Below are 22,416 nucleotides of genomic sequence, written 5' to 3' on the forward strand. Positions count from 1 at the left end.
CAAACTAATTAGGGTTGTGCTTGGTCTCCCCCCTCAGACCCACCTTACCGATCATCACCACGAAAGCGTGGGATGGCTCAAAGTAGCTGACAGAGTACAGCATCTTGCAATGGGCCTGGTGTACAAGATACACCACACCTCCAAGATTCCCATGTACCTGACAAACTACTTCTTAAAGGTCAAGGATGTTCACAATCACAACATCAGAGGCAGTTCCACTAATCATCATCAACGTAGATTTAACACTAAACAAGGCTCTAACTCGTTCTCCTGCTACACCATCAACATGTGGAACGCCCTTCCACAAGCCCTAAAGGAGAGCAAATCCCTAGCCTCTTTCAAAATTGGTATGAAAAGTCACCTTCAGACAGCTGCTACCCGTGACTTGTAAATAGACTAAGCCCCCATGCTCCCCCCCCCCCCCCCCTTTTCTCTTTTTTTGTTTTTGATGTTATGCTTTTGAAACTGATATTATCCTAGATAAAGTACTATGTTCTATCCGTCTGTCTTTCAATGTTATATGAGATACTTAAAGTGTGGTTCCTGTGGAAATAAGCCTCAGCTTTCTAGGATCTCCTTTTAGTTGACCTTGTACCAGTGATTTGTACTGTCATGAAACTGTACTTTTTTCTATTGCAAACTTCTAATAAATTCTTCAATCAATCAAAGGGGGTCTAATGAAGTACTGTCAACCTCCTAGACACATGAAAAACAGAAAAAGTACAAAACTATGGCACCACCTCTTTAATGCCCCTCAAACCAATGGCATGACCTGAGGCCACAGTGGCCTTAATGCCCCAGCTGACTGTACCACTTTCTGCTCTGTCTATATGTAGACAGTAGACACCAGTGTCTCTTTCTTGTCATGTAGACACAATTTTTTTTTTTTTTTTTTTTTTTTTTTTTAGAAATTCTGAAATCTTAACTCCCCCGAGTCTCCATCTATAAACCAATCCAGTGACTTTGATTGGTGCAGGGCTGAGCATGGATCAGATTGTAAATACCATAATTTATCTACTTGACTGCAGATTAGGTTATCGTCCCTAACCCTTATATTAAATTTTTTTCAATAGACTAGAATCTTGTTTTATTTGATGGCTTTCCTGCCCTGGCATTTGGCCATTGTGCCCTCAAAAAATGGACAACAACAAAGGCCAAGTGGCCTTGCCCCTAAAATGGTGAAATTCCAAGCCTGGCTAGTACCATTTAGGGTCAGGCTTGGTCTGATTGTTTTATTTTTTATTTGTCTGAATCTGTTATTAATTGTCATTACAATCACATCCATGCCTTGTCCCACACGAGCCGCCACAGTCTCATAAATCATGTTTTGGGGTAAATTTGCTGAACAACTGACAATAAAAGTGACTGTACTGGCCAACCACAGCATGTCTTTTCCAAGACTCGCCAAAACACAGGGCATGGATGCGCGTACAAAACAAAACAAAAAAACTGTTAAGTGGCAACATGCTTGAGGTCTGCTGAGGAAACTGGACGACAGGGGCAATTCTGCAAAATAGACCCAAGTCATTTTGGATCAATATTCAGCCTGTTCTCACCCCCACAACGCACTCGTTTTCAGCGTCACCCATGCAGACGCGTTGAGACGCTTTCAGCATCATCCCGGGAGACACGGAGGGAGAGTCTTAGTGCGCATGCGCAGACACATGTTTACTCGAACATGGATCTACCGTCAGTGGGACGCAAACCACCGCCTTTGTTATCGTAGCCATGCTGCCCTACTGATTGAGCTACCGAAACCTGGCTGACAAATCCACTTTTTTTGTGCTTTTATCTTTGACAACGTGGATTCTAACGCAACGTGGTGGATTCTAACGCAACGTGGAGGTAACGTGTCCGACCACCTAAACCTAACCTTAACGCTTAACCCTAACCTCAGTAAAACTATGCCTTAACCTAACCCAAACTCTAAACCTAACCTCAGTAAAACTATGCCTAAACCTAACCCAAACCCTAACCCTAACCTCAGTAAAACTAACGCGCCTCCGTCGTGGATAGTGGCGTGATAGGGAACGTCGGGTAGCTGGTACACCTTTCACAATGGTTCCGAATCCCACTTCGGGAATGATTTCTTTTTTTTCTTAGACCACTGGGCTTACCCAAAGCATCCCCAACTTGAAGCAGTAGGCATACCCAAAGCGTCCCCTCTTGTGATGCAGTAGGGTACTTGACAGGGCGTCGGGTGTCTGACTACTTGGGGGTGAGAATGTGTTGCAATATTAGTAGGAAAATGAGCCCATATGTTGTTTAGTCTGGCAAGCTATCACTTGCAGCACTTGGACATCAGGAGGACGGTACTTTACGTGCACCTTAAGGTGCACACGCATCCCGGTGAGGATAAGTCGTTAGCATGCATCGTCACGTACCACATTAATAACCAAGTGTCCTGATCCACGTCACCATGGAGACCACACTCAAGCACACCCGCAGATATTAATCCAGTGACATCTGAATGATCAATGAGCCAACATTGTGGATGGGAAGACTACAACTGCGTTCTTATCTTCCATTATCTCTTTTTGTGTTTTTTTTCCCGTAAATGAACCCCCCTACTTGATGGTACTGCAGCGTCGTACAAAAGCATCAAAGTCGCGTTGCGTTTCGAGCTTGCCGATCCGCTACTTTTGCTATTTTGGAGTTTGAATCCTGAAAAGTAACACGTTTTGGACAACGTATTACAACAGCCAGGGACGTGCAGAGAATGTTAGAGAGGCAGGGGCTGGAATTTCTAAAAGGGCCTTTTGGTGAAAATATCTAAAATAGCAGAGCTCCAAGTTCGCAACGCGCCGCACTACGGCGCGTTATTTGGAAATGCACATGAGTTCTGGGCAAACCCCGCCCATGGAAGCTTTTGATTGGCTGAACCGGAGCTAGGGAGCACACCTTTTTGTTTGCTTGGACAGTAAAACTATGCCTAAACCTAACCCTAACCTCAGTGAAACTAACACTGGTGAGTAACTAACCTGCCGACCGCGGTGAAAACGAACGGCTCCGCCCAGAACTCATGTGCGATTCCAAATTGCACATTGTGAGCTTGGAGGTCGGCTATTGTCGATGCTTGATTTCTACACAGAGAGGGCAATTCTTTCAACATAAGATACTGCACTCAAGTTCAGGAGAGTTTGGACAAGGCAATTCCCTTGAATGCCGCCTTCAGGTATGGCATGGAAAGAGGGGCATTTGCATTTCTTTCACCATAGTAAAAACTGCATTCATGGTCTGGAGAGAGGGCGCTTTTTTACAGACGGATACAAAGGCAGGGGCTCAAGCCCCCTTTGATGTCTATGTGTGCACGTGCCTGACAACAGTGTGTGTGTGTGTGTGTGTGTGTGTGTGTGTGTGTGTGTGTGTGTGTGTGTGTGTGTGTTTGTGTGTTTGTGTGTGTGTGTGTGTGTGTGTGTGTGTGTGTGTGTGCGCGCGCGCGCGCGTGTGTGTGTGTGTGTGTGTATGTGCGTGTGTGTGTGCGCGGTCCCAGATGGCGTGGTTCGCCTGGTGGGGGCAGACAGTCCCTGGGAGGGCCGTCTGGAGGTCTACCACCAGGGGGACTGGGGGACGGTGTGTGACGACAACTGGACACAGCTCAACGCTCAGGTGGTCTGCAGGCAGCTGGGCTTCAGGTGGGTTCACGGCACGCGTCGTGCACATGTCGGGCCGAAACCTTGCCTGGCTCCAGCCCATAGACCCGCCCACTCTCTGAGCGGACTGGTTCTCTTGGTCGGGTGTTGCATAATGAACCTAGAGTTTCTCTGGTCGAGGCAAGACCTGGCCAATGAGAGTTTCGGACGAGGGGGTGGGTCTAACGAGACAGCAAATCAGCAGAAACAGAAGGACTCAGCCAGAGCTCTTAATTGCTCCCTTTGAACTTCAAAGGGGGGTGTGTACACCTTGTTAGTGATCTCTCTAATCATGAAAGCATCAAAGACAACGACCTGTTTGATGCCTGTCATAGAGGGGAGGGGGAGGTGGGAATGTTTTTGTGTACAGACAAGTCAAACACAACCCCTCCCACCAGATCTCTTGTGATTGGGAATTTCAAATTTCAAATTCCCTCCCCTTTGAAATCTCAACACAATGGGACAATGTCAGACTCAAGCTCCAGCGCAGAGTCTGAAATCAGGCTAGCCGAAACCATAAACTTTTTTTTTTTTTTTTTTTCATATTTGTGAAAACATTTTTAATTGATTTTAATATACAGTTTACCAAACATCCATAAAACAACCAAAACAAAAGTCACATTAATTCATACAGTGCCATGAAAATGACCTGGATGAAGTTAGCTTGAAGTTAGCCATAGGCTATCACTCATGTTAGAAGCCCAATTTTTGGCGATATAGCCGTAAATAAACCTTTTCCTCTTCCATAAAAGCATAGTTCAGAGAAAATGAGCTTCAAAGATGTGAGAATGCATTGGATTCGGCGGCGCGATTCGGCGACGCGACGCTCTCGCGGGCCGATGTAAACAGATCGCGGCCAACGGCCTGGTGGAAAATTTTGCCTCAGGCTTCGGTAAGGCCTCCGAGTGTTTAATTCATTTTATATAAAAAGCCGAATTAATTCAGGATCGGCACCCCGGGAAGCGGCGCGCCGGCGAGAGCATAGATGCAGTGAACATTGCGGTCTGTAAACTTGGCATCTGGCCATTCTCAATGGAATAAATCGTCGGAGCACGTAGCTCGGCTCCTTGGAAAGCGTAGGACGAGCCAGGACCACCAACATCTCTACAAGCAGCTTAGGGTAAGTAAAATAGCAACAAAAAAATTGTCTCTTGCCGAAAGAAAAAGAGCAGAACTTGTTCGGCATCGACACTATAAGGGTTAATAAATGCCATTTAGACCTGAACGCACATCTGTGTGGCTTTAGATTTGAACCACTAAAGCATGAGATAATTCCAGGCCTAAACGGGTTCATGCAAAACGTAACCGAGGTCTTGTCGCATGTCGCTGTGTGTCCACCAGGGGGCGAGCGGAGGTGGCCCCGGACGGGGCGTACGGCGAGGGCGTGGGCATGATCCTGCTGGACGAGGTGCGGTGCCAGGGCACGGAGAGCAGCCTGCTGGCGTGCCGCCGCGACGAGTGGGGGCGCCACGACTGCTCGCACGGCGAGGACGTGGCGGTGCGCTGCGAGCGGGGAGGGGACACCAACGACATGCCTGGCCTGACTCCCCCCGTCGGTAGGTACAGGAGGCCATCGCTGTGTTCAGGGACGTGCTGGGCCCCTGATTCAGCCCGGGAAAAAGAGTTGGAGAGGCCCTCATTGCGCGCTATGGGGCTGTTAAGTATGACATCATTTTGTAGGCAGAGGAGAATTTCTGCCCCCAGTTTCCGTGAATCTTTTTACTATTTTTACTATTTACACATTTTTATTCTCTTTGATGTTGAAAGGAAAGTGTTAGAATTATACTTTAGTTGTTATTTTTGTCTCGGTTCTGTTGAAATAGCGAGGGACAGAAAATGCTCTGGGGGCAGAGTTCTCCTCTGCCTACAAAATGATGTCACGGCTTAAAAGCCCCATAGAGGGAGATCTCTCTCTATACAGCGCTGCTGCTACTCAAAGATTTGCCATTTCAGATCATGACAAGTGACAAAGCCAGTGGGCCAATTACATGAGTTATATTTCGTTGTAGTCGGTTGGAAACCTTGTATGTCCAAAACCGTTTGTTTTGTATTTATCATTTTAAAAATGATTGAAACTAGTGAAAACAGCCGTTCTACAAGCACACAACGCGTTGTGTGCTTGTAGATCGGCTGTTTTCACTACTTTTGTGCGCCGGCCTTGTATGATGAAGCAGGGCTTTGCGAAAATATTTACAAATTTGAAACTTGGAGATACGAGGTTTCTGCCCGACAGTGACGATTTACTTTGTTGGCCGCCCAGCCCCCAAAATGGAACATTTTATTTTTATTTTTTTCCTAATGGCCGGTCTGGACCGACCAGGAATGAACCGGCCGTTCGGGAGTTGTCCCGCTTTTCCCAATGGCCAGCACGTCCCTGGCTGTGTTCTAGGGATCAGTGTCGTTTTTGACAGCAGATTTTGATTTAGTTTTAGTCATAGTCTTTTGAATAAAATGCAATTTAATTTTAGTCATAATTTAGTCACCTGAAAAGCTTTAGTTTTTGTCTAATTTTAGTCGACTAAATATCATACGTTTTTAGGCGACTAAATCTACTGTTGATTTAATCAACTAAAACGATGCCTTGATGGCATCGTAATGACTGATTTTACACTTGGTTGCGTGCTGAAAATAGACGATCTACAAGCTCACAACGGACGAGTTGTGAGCTTGTAGATCGGCTATTTTTAGCACGCAACACCTGAGAGCAACCAGACATAAAATGACTCTCTATTCCACTAGTCCCTCCCTAATGTTTTAGTCTAGTTTTTATTTTGTTGACGAAATTGTCAATATATTTAGTCTTAGTTTTAGTCATCACAGCTTAGTTTTTATTTTGTTTTTATTTCGTTTTCGTCAGTAAAAAAAACGCAGTCGACAAACATTTTTCGTCGTAGTTTTAGTCGACGAAATCAACACTGCTAGGGATGCAAATGATCGATTCATTCATTCTTTGAAAGTTGATAACCCCCTATCGATCAATTAACCGATTAATTGATTAGTAGCGTTTTTTTAGGACCAAAAGGAAAAGTCTTGTCAAAGACCAAAAATGAGAGCCGAAACATAATTGCCTTGATGTGTATAACATTAACGAGCATCAACAAGGTTCAGCTGGACACAGACACACACACACACACACACACACACACACACACACACACACACACACACACCCACACACACACACACACACACACACACACACACGCACACACATCCCCTCTACAGTGCTCTATGGAGTCTGTCTCATTTCTCTCCAAAAGCTTTTGAATATGATGGACACTTGTTTGACAGCACTATCATCAATCTATGTTGGATTCGTGTTCATGTGTTTTCAGACGTTTAGCTACTTCAATCGTCGTTACTTAGTCAACTTGACCTTTCACTCTGTACTTGGTCTGCTCTTTTCTACCTCTACACCAAACCTATTTGCTGAAAATAGATGATTTACAAGCTTGTAGATCTGCTATTTTTGGCTAAAGTTATCCTCAGTATAGGGAGCGAGGGTTCAACATTTTAATTGGGAAAAAGAAAAAAAAGAAAAACAGTACTTGATACCACATAACTAAGCATAAAAAAAGGCAATATGGCGTACATTATGGATTTCTACACAGAGAGGGCAATTCTTTCAACATAAGATGCTGCATTCAAGTTCAGGAGAGTTTGGAAAAGGCAATTCTTTTGAATGCCGCCTTCGGGATATGGCATGGAAAGAGGGCCATTTGCATTTCTTTCACCTTTGTAAAAAACTGCATTCATGGTCTTGAGAGGGCACTTTGTACAGACGGGTAAAAGGGCAGGGGCTCAAGCCCCCTTTCATGTCTATGAGTGCATGTGCCTGGTTGTCACAGTGACGTGTTTGTGCGTGCAGGGCCTCTGGTGCGCCTGGTGGCGGGGGAGAGCAGGAAGGAGGGGCGTGTCGAGGTGTTCGTCAGCGGCCAATGGGGGACGGTGTGTGACGACGGCTGGAATGACGTCAATGCGGGCGTGGTCTGCAGGCAGCTGGGCTTCATGTAAGTAGAGCTGCATTTGTTGCATCTATCGTCATATTCAAAGGGACTACATACACCATGAATTTTTATTTTTCCAATTTTTATGTATTTATGTATTTTTGTTGTCCCACCAGCACGTTATATCCTCACAAAGTCATATTTCTGACCATTGTGTCTTTCTCAGTTTATGGGCAGATCTATGTAAGCAGGTCTCAGAACAGGCTGTCTGATTTTAGGTCCGATTGTGACATCACAATCAGGACCTACTGCTACTGCTGTGCTGAGTGGGGGTTGGGGAGGGGTGGGCAGGCCTGAGAAGGAGGCAGGAGGAGCTGGGAGAGGGTTAGGGGAGGGGTGGGCAGGCCTGCTGAGCAGGAGGCGGGGAGGAGTGTGGGGCCAAAACTGACTCAATAGCGCAGTCCTCCCACTCAGGACAAGGGTGGTACTGCAGCTGAAAAAGCTCTGAAAGAAGAAATGGCAGGGGCTCTGTATTCAGGAGTGGTAATTTAGCCTCCAACCTTTTGAAAACCGTTTTGGGGACACAAACAATGTTATATAAATTATTTTTAAATGCATGGTGTAGAACCTTTAAAAAAGAAAATGCATTATTGCCAATGTCAGATTTGACTATACAATGAGGACATCTCCGTGTCTCCTTAGTGGGCTGAACATTCCATTGGCGTATAACACAGAGGTTCTCAACCTGTGGGTCGGGACCCCTGAATGATTTTAATGGGGTCCCCAGATGACAGTGAAGTGACACAATTAAGGAACTTTTAAGATTTTTCTTAACTCAGTCAGGGCCGGACGACTTTTAGATCGACAATCTCATTATGGAGTTCCCTGCCAAGCGACTTTTATCGACTTTTATATAAAAGCATTGTTTAAGCTTTTAATTTGGGTTAATAGACGGAGTGGAACGGTTAGCTTACCTTCGGCTAGTATACAGACGTAAACCGTGAAAAAAAAGGATACGATTATGACGTCACCTTTAAGCCATAGCTTCCTGTTTACGTAGGCCTCTGCTAGCCGCTAGGCTCAATGCAAACCATCCGACCCTCACGCAGCTTCACTAGGTCGGATTTTGATTCGGAAACTTTCTGTGTGGCATCTGTATACGTTCCGGTGCCCATACTGATGGTGGTTTTAGACGATCAAGCACAAATTGAACAGTATTGAGCTCAGATGGCGGCTCGCGGGTCTCCCATTCATGTCAATGGGGATCGACGTCATCGTCCCATCCTTGAATGTTGTGAACCTTGGTTTTAACATGGGTTAACATGGGGGCTATCATAGTCTATGGTCTATGGCTCACTCTAGTGGTCATTTTGTGGTATGGTATTTCAACGTGGCTTGGTAAATTGATGTGATTATAATGATTAAATATAGCTATTTCCTGGCGTTATAAGCGCACATTCATATTTAAATTTGGCTGGCAATGGGTTTAATACCTACAAAATAAAAAATTAAATAAATAAAATGGTCCAATTCAAATATGATTATTTACGTTTATTTTCTGAAAATAAACGTTTCAGCTCATGACCCAAAAGAGAAACCAGACGTTTGCCCCTGGGACCCAAACTAGTGAAAATAGCTTTGTGCCGCGTCGTAAGCTTGTAGACAGGCTATTTTCACTACTTCTCAATGATTTTTATTTTATATTTATGCCATTTCTTAGATGTTTGTTTGTTTGCTTTAACACATGTATTAAAACGTGTATATTTCTAAAAAATACATGTTTTTGGGGGGAGGGGAGAATCTTTTTAAATGGAATTATATATACAATATTTTAATATAAGAAAATGGGATTTTGACTTGAGTCGTGACCCATAAAAACTGGCCCGTGACCCACAAACGGGTCTCGACCCACTGTTTGGGAAACTGTGGTCTATGACATAATAGACATGCAGGGTTTCAGCCCGCCTGCTATACTCACCCTCACCAACCCGGTCTACACCACAACACCGATGTATTCGAACCCCAGGTCTCCCTCTCCAGATCTTTTGAGAGGTGCAAACCGCTCCTATAAGTGGCTGTGCGTGTGTCTGTGTCTGCCATAGTAAAATGTGTGTACGTAGCATCATGTTTGTCTAGTGATGTCATATGTCGTATGTCTGTATCCTTTCTCCTCAGCGTTTTTCCATAGCAAAACGTGTGTGTGTGTAGCATAGCCTGTACATCCTAGACTTAAATCCCAATCTGAAGATGTTATGCAAGCACGACCACCGCTCACTTCACATTGGGTGTGATTTTTGAGCGGTGAAAACCGCTCCTATACGTGGCTGTGCGTGTGTCCGTAGCCTTTTTCCTCAGCGTTTTGCCAAAGCAGGGACGTGCTGGCCATTGGGAAAAGCGGGACAACTCCCGAACGGCCGGTTCATTCCCGGCTGGTCCAGGCCGGCCATTTGTTCCATTTTGGGGGCTTGGCGGGCAACAAAGTACATCGTCACTGTCGGGCAGAAACCTTGTATCTCCAAGTTTCAATACATTTTTTCGCAAAGCAAAGCCCTGCTTCATCATACAAGGCTGTTGCACAAAAGTAGTGAAAACAGCCGATCTACAAGCACACAACGCCTCGCAGTGCGAGGCGTTGTGTGCTTGTAGATCGGCTGTTTTCACTAGTTTAAATCATTTTTAAAATGATAAATACAAAACAAACGGTTTTGGACATACAAGGTTTCCACCCGACAACGACGAAATATAACTCATGTACAGTAATTGGCCCACTGGCTTGTCACTTGTCATGATCTGAAATGGCAAATCTTTGAGTAGCAGCAGCACTATAGAGAGAGTTCTCTCTCTATAGTGTGTGTGCAATGAGGGCCTCTCCAACTCTTTTTCCCAGGCTGAATCAGGGGCCCAGCACGTCCCTGTGCCAAAGTAAAATGTGTGTGCGTAGCATCATGTTTGTCTAGTGATGATTATGTCGTATGTCTGTAGCCTTTTTCCTCAGCGTTTTGCCATAGCAAAACGTGAGTGTGTAGCATAGCCTGTACTTCCTAAACTTAAATCCTAGTCTGAAGATGTTATGCAAGCACGACCACCGCTCACTTCACATTGGGTGTGATTTTTGAGCGGTGCAAACCGCTCCTATACGTGGCTGTGCGTGTGTCCGTAGCCTTTTTCCTCAGCGTTTTGCCATAGTAAAATGTGTGTTCGTAGCATCATGTTTGTCTAGTGATGTCATATGTCGTATGTCTGTAGCCTTTTTCCTCAGTGTTTTGCCATAGCAAAACGTGTGTGTGTAGCATAGCCTGTACATCCTAGACTTAAATCCTAGTCTGAAGATGTTATGCAAGCACGACCACCGCTCACTTCACATTGGGTGTGATTTTTTACTATGGAGAAAGAAATTCAAATGTCCAACTTGACCTTTCACTCTGTACTTGGTCTGCTCTTTTCTAGCTCTACACCAAACCTATTTGCTGAAAATAGATGATTTACAAGCTTGTAGATCTGCTATTTTTGGCTAAAGTTATCCTCAGTATAGAGATGCGAGGGTTCAACATTTTAATTGAAAAAATAAAATAAAATAAAAATTATCCTATCACACAAGGATTTGGTGGCCCCCCTGTAGTAACTCTGAGGACCCCCTAGGGGTCCCGGACCCCTGTTGAAGACCCCTGACCTGTTCAGGGCCTACTACATACCACATAACTAAGCATAAAAAAAGGCAATGTGGCGTACAGCATGGATTTCTACACAGAGAGGGCAATTCTTTCAACATAAGATGCTGCATTCAAGTTCCGAGTTTGGAAAAGGCAATTATTTATTTATTGCGACCGTAGGTCGCATTTACTATCAAACCCTGCACAAAGTGTCAGTCTGTCTGTCACACCTCACACGTCACACTCTTGCCCTGCTCATATCTCCGCAACCGTTGCCCCGATCCATGCCAAATTTTGCACACACGTTCCTTACCTGCCTAACTACAACCTCCAAGGACCCCCGGAGCTCCAGGGACCCCCAGGTCCCTGGGGGACCCCCAGATGTAAAAAATGACCAAATGTGCTAAACTGACCAAATGACCACCCCAACGGGGCTGCTCACGGGGAATTCCCGGGGACCACCCACTCCTGGTGCTCCAGAACGGATGCAAAAGTGGTGGCGCCCCCAGTGGAGGACCCCCTACACTGCAGCTCACATAAAATGCCGTAACTCCGGCTAGGAGCGACCGGGACAGCCGGGGCCGGTACCTATTCGTCCGCCTTGCCGGCACGGAGACCCCACCCCTCATTTCTCACATGGCCCTCTTCTAGCGCCACCATGAGGCGGATTCTTGCAAAACACATTTTTGGACACTGCTCCTACAATTTTTGCCCTAAAATCACGCAAATCGGTACACAGTATGTCTACACTCATCCCATCAACATGAATCTCTCCCATATAGCGCCACCTCCAGGCCGAATTTTAAAAACACATTTTTGGACACTGCTCCTACAGATTTTGCCCTAAAATCACGAAAATCACTGCACAGTATGTCTACACTCATGTCATCAACATGGATCAGGAAGATTTTGGCAAAACACATTTTTGCCCTATTTGTGGAGATAAGTGACCTACGGTCGCTTATCTCCCGATTAGGGAGCCTTACTGGTTTATTTATTAAAATTAAATTCAAATGTCCCCCTTTCCATGCCATACCTGAAGGCAGCATTCAAGAGAATTAACTTGTCTAAACTATCCTGAACTTGTTAAAGGGGCCCCACCATGAATTTCACATTTTTCATTTTTTTGAGCGGTGGTAAACCGCTCCTATACGTGGCTATGCGTGTGTCTGTAGCCTTTTTCCTCAGCGTTTTGCCATAGCAAAATGTGTGTACGTAGCATCATGTTTGTCTAGTGATGTCATTTGTCGTATGTCTGTAGCCTTTTTCCTCAGGGTTTTGCCATAGCAAAACGTGCCACCGCACACTTCACATCAGGTGTGATTTTTTTCTTGTTTTTTGGTCTTCCCAGTGTCCCAGTATTTTATATATTTATATAAAATATATATTCTGAAAAGCATGGTGGGGCCCCTTTAAAGGTTGCCCTCTCTGTGTAGAAATCCATGCCGTACGTCACATCTCCAGTAATGACTTGATTATGTTCAGTGTGGTATCAAGCACCGAAAATAGCCTACCTCCAAGCTCACAACGTGCTGCGATGCGATGCGTTGTGAGCTCGGAGGTCTGCTATTTTCTATAGCCCCTGCCTCTCTAACATTCTCTGCATGTTCCTGGAACCCGCCCCTCGGCCAGAGGAGATATTACCCATTGGGGCCTCAGGCAGAGGCCTGAATGGCTTAGACTCCTTAGAGCCTAAGCCATTCGGGAGAAACGCTACAACCGTCTTTCCCCGCTGAGCGACAGGAAACTCAGCAGTCACCAAATTCTTTGTCGTTTGCGTCTGTTAGCCGTCACGGTTGCCAGTTCCCTCTTGATGTTGTGTGGGAGCTCTGACTGCTCCAGATCGAACTGAACAGACTCTTTCTTAACTGCTAGCTTGCATAACGTCTTCAGACTAGGACTCAAGTCCAAGACGTATTCGTATTTTCCAGAGAGGATGACACGATCTCCCCCCGCCTTGCCATATTCGTATTCTCCAAAGATGACACGATCTCCCACCTTGCAACAGTAGGGGACATAAAACATAAACCAATAAGGAGTCGTCAGGAAAGACGGGCCTTCACCCTGGGTCCGAACCACCTTATAGGAGTTGGTCTCTGGATTGAATTCCCACTGATTAAACTGGTGGTTCTTGTCTCTGCCAAATATGTACAGTTTTCCATTGTAGGCAAAGGCTGAATGATAATGGCAAAAGAAAGGCTGAGCAGAGGCCGGACTCAGCCAGGAATTGGTCATAGTCTCAAACACTCTAACCTCAACCCTCTCAAATACAAACAGCTTTGTCCCGATGATGGTGGCAGAGTGATACGTTGAAGCTGGAATGCCTTCGGAGCTAATGAAAGACCAGCCCATCGTGGCGGTGTCCAACTTGTAGATCTCATTAGTTCGTCCACTTGGAGTCTCTCCCCCGTAGACATACATGACCTTCCCCAAGGCACAGGCCGAGTGGCCGCACCTCCCCTCTGGAGCGCTCTCCGATGCTCTGGGCGTGAGCCAGCTGCGGGTGTCGACCTCGAACGCATAGAGGACGTTGCAGGAAGGATACCCTCCCCAGATGTAGGCGACGCCTTCTATCAGCACAGCCGTGTGGCCGTGGTTCACACAAGGAATCTCGGGGGGGCACTTTCCGGTTATGTTTGTCATCGGGGGCAAAGACGTCCAGCGCAACGACACCGTGCTGAAGACGTGCACGCGAACCTGAACCTTGTTGATCGACCCGTAACCTACAAATGAGTACACCTGGTTGCCTGCCGCCACCATAGCTCCATCTGCTTCTCCTTTGTCTTTGGACACCGGGCGGTGGATGGACGTCCAGAAAAACATCTCTCTCTCCTCTGTCTCTCACTGTGTTGCACTGCCTCTGGCTCTCTGTCCCTACAGCAGTGACTCATTGTGGTCACCCTGCAACATTGTATATCTGCTGACCAGAGCTCTGGTCTGACGTCACACATACACGCACGTCATCATCATCAGCAACACTCACTTCACACGGGTTTGATGTTTGAGATATTGGAAGGGTGAAAGGACAAATGCCATGTACAGTATGTATAAGCAATACTACACAAAAGGGTGTGCTTTATTTACCATGATTATTATTAACTAGAATTGCACTCTGTCAAGGTGCCAACTCATGCCTTGTGCACAAGCAGGTCATGTATGGCCTACTTGTGCACCAGCAGAGTGTACCATGACCTCACCACTGGCATCACCACTGGCGACGCAATGACATCACCACTGGCATCACCAGGAATGCTGGCCCCTCATTGGCTGTTAATGATGACATTGCCAGAAATGCTGGTCCCTGATTGTGCTACGGGCTTAAACAAAGGAGGACACCGACATACATACGCAGTACTTGCACAGTACTTGCGTGCGCTGTTTGCGCAAGTAACTAGACTGCACTCTGTCGAGGTGCCAACTTGCGGCCTGTGCACTCGTGGCCATGTATGGCCTACTTGTGCGGCAGCCTTGTTATTGTGGGCTCGCCTGAAAGGCGAGAACACTATGTTATCCTCATTATTGCCAGACCCATGAGGCATGAAATGGGTAGGCCTACATAAGCAAATGTCTGTCGGTCCGGGTTTTCTATATAAAGGGTATATATGATGATGACATGATGATGACATGCCTACAAAAGGCATGATGTCATAAATGATGATGACAGACAGGGGGTCTGGCACAACCAGGTTGACCTGGTCTAGTTTATATAGTGAGTTCCGCCGCAGACAGTTCAAAGGCGAAAACACTACGGTTTTGTCATTATTTCCGCCGCATATCGTGTTCCGTTAGCCAATGAGGCGCAATTGGTGGAAAGAAATCTGGGAGTGGTGTTAGCTGGAGTATTGGTTGAGCTTCACATGACAGTTATCACGCTGAGTATAGTCACAAGCGAGCCCACACTGTTTCATAGGAACAGTATTTCTAGTTTATATATCAGGTCGCACTTGTTGTTGATGATGTCACCAAGAATGCTGGTCCCTCATTGGCTGTTGATGGTAACGTCAACAAGACGGCTGAAGGCTGAAGACAGATACACAGCAGAAACACCGACCACAGTACGTGCGCACTCTGCTGGCGCAAGTAATAATCACGGCAACGGCACCCTCGAGTGCAATATTGCATGGATTCACTCACGCATTCCTCCACAGTATCAGTCTGGACTTCGGCCCACAGGGAGCGAGTATGAGAAATCAGAAAATGACCGGTCCAATCAGTGACTGTTTTTCAACTGAACAGTGTAGCGCAGTCACCGATTGGCCCGGTAATTTTTCTGACTTCTCATACTCGCTCCCTATGGGCCAAATCCATGTTGTCAGTCTGGCAGTCTGCCAGGCTAGAACATAACACCCCACCTGCCTAAGGTTCCACAGGGGAGTGGCCAAAGCTCGCTCCATGGCGTACTTAGGTGAAGGCCACAGGCCCATCCACCTAGACAACGTGCTCAACATACTCTTTTTGTTTCCCGAGCTAAAAAGTTTGGGAACCCCAGACCCTAACGCAAAAAAAAAAAAAGAAAAAAAAAAAAATGATGAAAAAGGGTTGAGAATAACACCCCCCCCCCCCCCCCCACCTGCCCAATGTTCCAAAGGGGAGCAGGCAAGTGCACTCATAGACATCAAAGGGGGCTTGAGCCCCTGCCCTTTTATCTGTCTGTAAAAAGTTCCCTCTCCAGACCATGAATGTTTTATGCTTAGTTTTTACTATTATCGTGAAAGAAATGCAAATGCCCCCTTTCCAAGCCATCCCCGAAGGCAGCATTCAAGAGAATTGCCTTGTCCAAACTTTCCTGAACTGGAATGCAGCATCTTATGTTGAAGAATTGGTTGCGCTTAGTTCAGTCAGTGTGGTTATCAAGCGACGCGTTGTGATCTTGGAGGTCGGCTATTTTCGATATTTTCACCAAAAGGCCCTTTGAGAAATCTCAGACCCTGCTTCTCTAACATTCTCTGCACGTCTCTGTTGAACAGGGGAGTAGCCAAAGCTCGCTCCATGGCGTACTTCGGCGAGGGCCATGGGTCCATCCACCTGGACAACGTGCGCTGCGCGGGCACGGAGCGCTCCCTGGGGGCGTGCTCGGCCGAGGGCCAGGACGCCCACGACTGCCGCCACAGCGAGGACGCCGGCGTCATCTGCGACTACACCCCCGAGCCTGTAGGGGACGCCGCCATCGCCACGCACACCTGCGGCCTGCGGCCGACCAACAACCAGCGCAGGCGCAGGAGGATCATCGGAGGGGACAAGTCGCTGAGGTCAGTGGAGTCCATGAAATACACTGGTAGAAGGACTGCAGCTCAGAATAACCACACATGCTTAGATTGACCATACCATTTATTGCAATGATATTACCATGCAATGATATTGCATCTTAGTTTGGCGGTGTAGCTCTGCTGGGATGATACAGATTATCTCCTTGAACATGTGCCATAATCTGATGTCACAAACCCCCCAGAGCAAAGCATGATAGATTACTTGCACATAACATTGAACCTTCAGTTGCATGATTTAAGATAGCACATATCATAATCCATAGAACACATAACAATCTGTAAACAATACATATTAACATGAGTAACTATATTTTACAGGGAGGAGGACGGGGAGGTGGAGGGATTTTTTTAACCTTACACCTAGAATGAACATAGAACAGGGAGCAGCTTAAATAGACTGCGTGAGATGCATTGTGGGTAAGAGGGCGTATGAGAATTAGTTTGTAGCCAATGAGAATGAACATGAGGTGACGGACTGCTCTGTGGGAGTGTGATTGAATTAACTTGTTAACGAATGAAGAGGGTGGTCCGGGGAGATGGCAACAACACATTCTGCCTTCCATATATAAAAGAACTCCCACAGGCTCAATTGATTTTCAACCCTTTGCATTAGGGATGCACCGATATACTGTATCGGCCACACATCGGTATCGGCCGATGTTTGCCGTTATCGGTCAATATGGGAAACGCGGCAAATAAAGCTGACATTAACCGATGGCAATAGCCGATATTTATATGTTGTTGATGAGCATAGATTTTGCGCTGGCTATGTTGGTGTGTTGGTTATTTGCAGCCTACCAAAAGAGTAGATTCTGAGCAGTTATGTCTTGTTGATGTATTTGTTTCCCTGGCCAAAGGGGGAAATAATAACACCAAAACCGAAATAAACAAATATCAGTATCAGTATCGACTATCGGATAAATTGCTATTTTAAAACCCATTTAGACCGGGAACGCAAAATGCGTTTTTACCTTTCAGGTCGGGAACGCAAAATGCTGTTTCACCTTTCAGACCGGGAACGCAAAATGCGTTTCCTGCGTTTCCTGTAGTTTTTACCCTTTTCTGGTCTCGTGGCCAATGAAATGCATCAGGAGGCGATGACGTATGCTTCCCTATGACTACCGCAAAGCATTCTGGGTTTTTCTTTTTTCTGTTTGGGAGGGGGCTGCACTGGGAGAATCCCAGTGAAGCTTCTCATAGCGGCGAAATGGAAGACGCGTTGAGCGAAGGCAAACCGGACCCGCTGGAATTGGCATTGTTATTATTACGTGATATGTTTGAAAACGACAACGATGATGAAGAAGTGTTTCATGGATTTCATGAGGACTGGATTACTTTTCACGGACGCACTTTGAGACGGCTAGTTTCAGAGACCAACACGTTAGCCGAACAGCTAGTCAACCCCAAACTCCAGAACAACATATTTGCAGCTATAGAGGTAATAACACTTATAAAATGATTATGATGATATGGTTCATTCATTCACATACACAGGCGCACACACACACACGCACGCACATATAATAATAATGACAAATGTTGCTCGCCAGATTTACCGTTATATGGAGCTAACAACTAGAATTGAAATATTGAAAATGAAAGTTTTGGTGCTTGTTGTTTCTTGTCAAAGTGGTGGTCTATGGTGTAAGGCCTATGGTGTAAGGTCTCAAATATTTGCTAATTATGTTTCTATGAGCTACATAGGCTGAGAAATATATTATTTATTAGACGTTTTATAAGATTTATTACAATTTTTGAGTTTGCAGATTTCTTTTAAAAAAATTATAAAGGTCTGGACCATGACAAATAATTTCCCATGAAAGCCAAAGGTGTAAGCTATCAAACAGTTTTGAAAGTTTGTTTCTAGCTGCTACAGAGGCTGAGAAATAAATGTTTTAGTAGACGTTGACACCTCTGTGAAGTTTTCCATAAAATCTCAGGTTTTAGGGGTATTTTTCCAATCGGCCATAGGTTTTTAAGGCTTTTTTCCAGGCGGACTTAGGTCTAAATGGGTTAAACATCGGTAGAATTTCCAAATCGGTGCATCCCTACCTTTCATATCAAGGCCCACTATCTATTCAGCATTTGAGCCACGGACCACCATTTTTTTAGGATCTCAGACCCAAAACTTAAAATGTTTTGTCATCGTTGTGTACGGTTTTGTCCACGATTCCATGCTGTATTGGTGTGTTGGGAGAGATGAGAGGCAAATGTTGATCAAAATCACAATTCTTCTACCTGATCTAATTGTGTAGATTTCTCATAAATTAAGTAATGCTAGTGTTTAACAATAATTTTACTCCTGAGAGTGTAAAATGAAACCAAATGGACCCGTTTGGTTTCATTTTACGCTGTCAAGAGTTACAGATCTACAGTATAATGGTCCATTTGATTACCAACTCCTTCATTTAGCTGTGGACCACCTGGAATCCCTTCAAGGACCCCGGACCAACTAAAAGATTCTGTAGTGAGATTATAATTGTTTTCTTTTAATGCATGAGAACATAATGGATGGTGTTCACCATGTCTAGGGGGGATTGGCCGTGGCAGGTGTCCCTGTGGTTGAGGTCTCATTCTAAAGGCAACCATCCTCTGTGTGGAGCCACTCTCATCAACTCCTGCTGGGTGCTGACTGCAGCGCACTGCTTCAAGAGGTAGGAAACACTGACCTCTTGTGGTATTGTTCTTGACTGTAGCTCACTGCTTCAAAAGGAAGGAAACAGTGACCTCTAGTGGTCTAGTTGTGTTATTGTACACATTAATCTCTGCTGAGATGCAGAGACAAAGATTTCAGTAGACGTCAACTCAGATACATTATAGTGATCATTTCACTTAAGCTGTTTTGTGTGAAGAAGAATTGTTAACAGCTTGTTATTATAACATCAGGGAATTCACCACTGCACCACCCGAACTCTTTCGAAATGGTTGCATCTTATAACTAGAAATGCACTCTGTCGAGGTGCCAACTTGTGTCTTGTGCACAACTTAGGCCATATATGGCCTACTTGGATGATAGGAAATCACTTTGAGTGGCAGAGTGCTTTTGGCACTTCCACTACTTCTACTCCACAATATTGTACTTACTTTCACTACAATTATTTGAAATTTTAGTTAAATTGTAGATTTTGATGATTATTGCAAAACACACCTTACCCACTTCAGCCCTACAGTATATACAGTACATTGCAGCCATTCAAAAATAGCCGATCTACAAGCTCACAATGTGTCGCACCGCGACACATTGTGAGCTTGTAGATCTGCTATTTAAAAACTTGTGGAACGGGACATTCTGCGTAATGAGTACTCTCTACGAGTATGAGTACTCTCTACTTTTGGTCCATTTTGATACCAATAATTTCGTATAGACTTGAGTAAAAGTCTATTTTTAATTCCAGACTTTAACTTGTAAGGGCACGGTCACACCCAAGTACCTTTGAGAGTGGATGCATTTCAATGGGAATGGAGCGGTTTTCACTCCATTACCATGAAATACATTGGCAGAAGGGGAATCCACTCTCAAGGGTACTTTGGTGTGACCGTGCCCTAAGAGAGTATTTCTACATTGCAGTAGTATTACTTAAAGGAGCTATAGTCAACTTTTTCATTGTAGGGCCGACACTTTGTTTACATCCTAGTCTATAGACTAGAATGTAAACAAAGTGTCGGTCTGACAATGGCCAAAATGATTATTGTATCATTATTTTACGCTTTTTGTGGTCATTTTTGAATAGAAACACATTATATGAAGCTTATTTTTTTATAAAATATTTTCGAAACATTTTTATTTTAGCATCCGTTTTTCAAGAAAAAGTTGACTATAGCTCCTTTAAGTAAAACGTGCATACTTTTCCACCACTGGCCGCAGGTTCGGCAGAGACCCGTCGCGCTACGTGCTGCGCCTGGGCGACTACCACACGGAGGAGCGGGACGACTTTGAGCGCAGCCTGTCGCCCGAGCGCATCGTGGTGCACCGCAAGTACCACACGCAGGGCTGGGAGTACGACATCGCCCTGCTCCGGCTCAAGGGCACGGAGGGCAACTGCGTGTCGTTCAACCCGCACACCAACGCGGCGTGTCTGCCCGCGCCGCTGCCAACGCAGCAGCAACAGCAACAGCAGCAGGGAGGCGCCAAGCGGGGCAAGAGGCCTGCAGCCTGCGTCATCACCGGCTGGGGCATCACAGGTAGGGGTGGGCGTAATGGACAAATACAATGTCACAATATCTTTACAAGCGGTGTCACGATACGCGATCTCATCACGATTCCTTTTCATGTTGTTTTTTATGGTTATTTTTCAAGTTACTTAACAGTACGACCACCTACAAGGTAACACAAACTAAAAGAAAAAGGAGTAACAGACCGGGACGAGGACGACAAGAGTGAGCATGGCTATAGATCACTACGGCCGGGGTTCGCTTCCCATCCAAGGAGCTGAATATTCGAGTCAGCATGTGTCGGTGCATGCGCACAACACACGTCCGTCGTCCGTGAAGCCGTCCTGACGAAGAGAAAGAGCGTCTGCCTCTCACTCTGTAGCCAAATAATTACCAAAATAACGGCATCCCAAGTGTTAATGGGTTAACTAATCTAATCTAATCTCTGTGTTTTCCAGACCAGGAGTACTCCCGCACCCTGCTCCAGGCGTGGGTCCCGCTGCTGCCTTCCTGGCGCTGCAAGAAGCGCTACGGCGAGCGCTTCACCAGCCGCATGCTGTGTGCCGGCAGCCTGTCGGAGCGCCGGCGCGTGGACAGCTGCCAGGGGGACAGCGGGGGGCCGCTGGTGTGCCAGGGGGAGGGGGGGCGCTGGGTGCTCACCGGGGTCATCTCCTGGGGCCACGGCTGCGGGGACCCCTCCTTCCCGGGCGTGTACACCAGGGTCAGCCGCTTCCTGCGCTGGATCGACCAGGTGGTCAACAAGCCCTACAAGAACTGATGATGGGTTGTGGGGCCGTCGGCTCCCGCTTTACCGGAACGCTTAAGGTGTTTAAGGGGTCATGACATCTAAAAAATAAAAATACAACATTTTGTGGCTTTTTTCATGTTTCCTGACCTCAATTACACCCAAAATAAATTAACATTCAACATTCAGTGGTTTTTCTGTAATCTGTAGTTTTTGGAATAATTAGGCTCAGAAAAGTGGGTTCATTTGCCTCTGGACTTACGCATCATCATCCAGGGGAGGAGGTGGTTGTAGGTGAGGGGGAACGCAACAACTGAACTGGTAAATGGTAAATGGTGCATTGGAACGATACAAACACAGTGGGAAGTAACATCAAAGGTGATACACCCTGCCCTACAACCACATCCTCCCCTGGATGATGATGCGTACGTGCAGAGGAAAATAAACTCACTTTTCTGAGCCTAATAATTCAAAAAACTACAGATTACAGAAAAACCACTGGATGTTGAATGTTATTTTTTGGGGGTGTAATTGAGGTCAGGAAACATGAAAAAAGCCAACATTTAAATGTTTCCGTTCCACAAACCAAATGCTTTTTTTTTATTTTTTTTTATGGAACTACCAAAGCAGAGAAAGGAAGCCGTCGTCTTTTTTCGTTCGCGGAGATATGTTTAAAAACGTTTTTAAAAAATATTTTTGAACGTCTCATTTCTGATGAGCGGCAAGCCATATTATACGCTTTGGACGATTTGATTTACAGTAGGACTAACTTAAGCGACTGCAGAGACCAAGGGAGATGGGTTCAGCGCTTTCTTTGCACAGAAAGACAGACTAGTCTGTATGACTGAAGCATGTTGAACATTGCCGTAGTTCTGGCTCCAGAGACTACTTCATTTGTTAACCGGAAGGGGCTGGGGCTTGGGGGAGACAAATAAGCCAAATTCTCAGTACTCCTGCCTCCTTGCTTCCTCCGTCCTCCAGTGTGACCCGGAAATCGCTCGCATCCCAAAAGCTTTTGCCGAG

The 22,416-nt window shown here is 45.7% G+C and overlaps 1 protein-coding gene across 1 annotated transcript in view; it reads left to right on the forward strand.

Annotated features, from left to right (window-relative positions):
• The window catches only part of LOC308297467 (neurotrypsin), a gene marked incomplete at both ends in the record, with an annotated part of 90,598 nt that extends 69,172 nt beyond the window's left edge, over positions 1–21,426 (forward strand). Inside the window, 7 exons of the mRNA XM_080740872.1 lie at positions 3,494–3,635; positions 4,974–5,188; positions 7,501–7,642; positions 16,197–16,478; positions 19,028–19,150; positions 20,362–20,678; positions 21,107–21,426. Of these exons, the coding sequence (XP_080596998.1) occupies positions 3,494–3,635; positions 4,974–5,188; positions 7,501–7,642; positions 16,197–16,478; positions 19,028–19,150; positions 20,362–20,678; positions 21,107–21,426 (1,541 nt within the window). The remainder of the gene's footprint in view (positions 1–3,493; positions 3,636–4,973; positions 5,189–7,500; positions 7,643–16,196; positions 16,479–19,027; positions 19,151–20,361; positions 20,679–21,106) is intronic.
• Between the last annotated feature and the right edge of the window lie 990 nt (positions 21,427–22,416).

The sequence above is a fragment of the Nannobrachium achirus genome, assembly GCF_963921795.1.
Source record: "Nannobrachium achirus genome assembly, chromosome: 13".
NCBI lineage: Eukaryota > Metazoa > Chordata > Actinopteri > Myctophiformes > Myctophidae > Nannobrachium > Nannobrachium achirus.